Below are 2,584 nucleotides of genomic sequence, written 5' to 3' on the forward strand. Positions count from 1 at the left end.
ATAACGTACATGATAGAGCAGGTGTGTGTCCGGGTTTGGCACTTAATAAACCGCCCTAAGGTGTCATCTTTCAGATAATCTCGGTTGTTTTATTAATTATGTCTAGCTGCACACAGAAGCTTTTGTTTTTGTGCGCAGAATAAAAACAATGATGTAGACTGATGCACGCAGAAGATGTCACGTTTGCACCTGTTCCCTACATCACGAGCTTTTCAGTTGTTGGGTGTTTTTTTCCTTTTTTTCTTGGGGGTGGCAGAAAGAGAGAAAGAGAGAGAGAGAGAGAGAAAGAGAGAGAGCGAGAGAGAGAGAAAGAGAGAGATGGAGCGAGAGAGAGAGAGAGAGAGAGATGGAGCGAGAGACAGAGAGAGTGAGTCAGAGGTGAAAGAGAGAGAGAGAGAGACTTCTGACTTTTTTTTCTAGGGGAGAGGGGGGTAGTGGCAGAGAGAGAGAGAGAGAGAGAGAGAGAGAGAGAGAGAGAGAGAGAGAGAGAGAGAGAGAGAGAGAGAGAGAGAGAGAGAGAGAGAGAGAGAGAGAGCGTGAACGATAGATACAGAGAGTGAGAAAGGAATATATAGAGATAGATAGATTGAGCAAAAGAGAGAGACAGAGAGAGACAGAGAGAGAGTGAGAGAGAGAGAGAGAGAGAGAGAGAGAGAGAGAGAGAGAGAGAAAGAGAGTATGAGAGTGAGAAAGAGAGATAGAGAGAGAGAAAAAAAGAGAGAGAGTGTGTGTGAAAGAGAGAGAGTGAGAAAGAGAGAGAGATGATGATGATGATGATGATGATGATGATGATGATGATGATGATGATGATGATGATGATGATGATGATGATGATGATGATGGAACTTTATTTTTCAAGGATAGAGGTTTAAGGCGACGCCATTTCTTACAACCGGTCCTTACTTCTAATACAAATGTCCAATAAATGATAAAGAGGTAAAGCAACATGACAAATAAACAAAGTAAACGAGCGACCCAGCAAACAATCGACAAGTAAGCAAACAAGCAAATAAACATAAACAACAAAATAACAAAGTAAGCAACATACAAATCGAAAGCGAAACATGCAACATGTTAATTGAGGTTACACATGTAAAGCGATCGACGGTAAAATTCACACAATACCAACGTTTACACTAAGGCTAATAATGATTATATGGTGTAAATGATGATGATGAAGATGTTGATGTTGATGATGATGATGATGATGATGATGATGATGGTGATGGTGATGATGATGATGATAATCAAGTGATGATGATGATGATGATGATGATGATGATGATGATGATGATGATGATGATGATGATGATGATGGAAAATCGCAACATAAATTCCACATAATACATATAATAAAGAACATATTTGTGTAATTCATAAAGCTTTGCCAATTGTTGACAGCTACTTGCACATGTTAAGACTAGTATAGCCATCTAGGTAGACATAAAATGATTATGCAGAGCTTGAGAGAGAGAGAGAGAGAGAGAGAGAGAGAGAGAGAGAGAGAGAGAGAGAGAGAGAGCGTGAACGATAGAAAGATACGTAGATACAGAGAGTGAGAAAGGAATATAGAGATAGATAGATAGATAGATTGAGCAAGAGAGAGAGAGAGAGAGAGAGAGAGAGAGAGAGAGAGAGAGAGAGGGAGAAAGAGAAAGAGAAAGATCTCTTAAGTGAGAGAAAGAGAGAGAGAAGGAGAGAGAGAAGAGAGTGAGAGAGAGAGTGAGAGTGAGAGAGACAATGACAATGACAATGACAATGACAATTCTTTATTTTACGAGGGTAACAGAATAAGCATTGGTATACTTTTTTGCATCTGAGAGAGAATGAGAGAGAGAGAGAGAGAGAGAGAGGGAGAGAGAGAGGGAGAGAGAGAGAGAGAGAGAGAGAGAGAGAGAGAGAGAGAGAGAGGGAGAAAGAGAAAGAGAAAGAGAGAGAGATCAATGTCACTGCTTAGTATATTATATCTTTCAACAAACTATGCTTTTGCTTTTCAGGTGCGCCAGGTACCATTGATCTGCAGGTGAAATAATTTTCTTACTCAATTTGTCAATTTTTGTGTTTGTTTGTTTGCTTAACGCCCAGCCGACCACAAAGGGCCTAATCAGGGCGGTGCTGCTTTGACATATAACGTGCGCCACACACAAGACAGAAGTCGCAGCACAGGCTTCATGTCTCACCCAGTCACATTATTCTGACACCGGACCAACCAGTCCTAGCACTAACCCCATAATGCCAGACGCCAGGCGGAGCAGCCACTAGATTGCCAATTTTAAAGTCTTAGGTATGACCCGGCCGGGGTTCGAACCCACGACCTCCCCTATTTGTCAATCCCTTTGATATGATGGGTATATATCAAATAATGGTTTAAGAAATATACATCAGGGGCGAGACAGGTAACCAAGTGCTGACTCTCACCGGCAACCAGAAATATCCTATGAAAGTGTTTTTAAACAGCAATTAAACCATTTATCAATGACATACATACGATCAGACAGTTCGCTTTGTATTTGCAATGTATGAGTCAGTAAAAAATCAAAACAAAAAGGAAACAAAATATAAACAACAACAACAACAACAACAA

General features: G+C 40.5%; 1 protein-coding gene across 1 annotated transcript in view; it reads left to right on the forward strand.

The window, feature by feature from the left end:
- The window catches only part of LOC138968796 (CD109 antigen-like), a gene marked incomplete in the record, with an annotated part of 51,623 nt that overhangs the window by 5,128 nt on the left and 43,911 nt on the right, over nucleotides 1-2,584 (forward strand). The window contains 1 exon segment of the mRNA XM_070341440.1: nucleotides 1,998-2,023. Coding sequence (XP_070197541.1) covers nucleotides 1,998-2,023 — 26 coding nt within the window.

Source organism: Littorina saxatilis, linkage group LG6 (genome assembly GCF_037325665.1).
Source record: "Littorina saxatilis isolate snail1 linkage group LG6, US_GU_Lsax_2.0, whole genome shotgun sequence".
In the NCBI taxonomy this organism is placed as follows: domain Eukaryota; kingdom Metazoa; phylum Mollusca; class Gastropoda; order Littorinimorpha; family Littorinidae; genus Littorina; species Littorina saxatilis.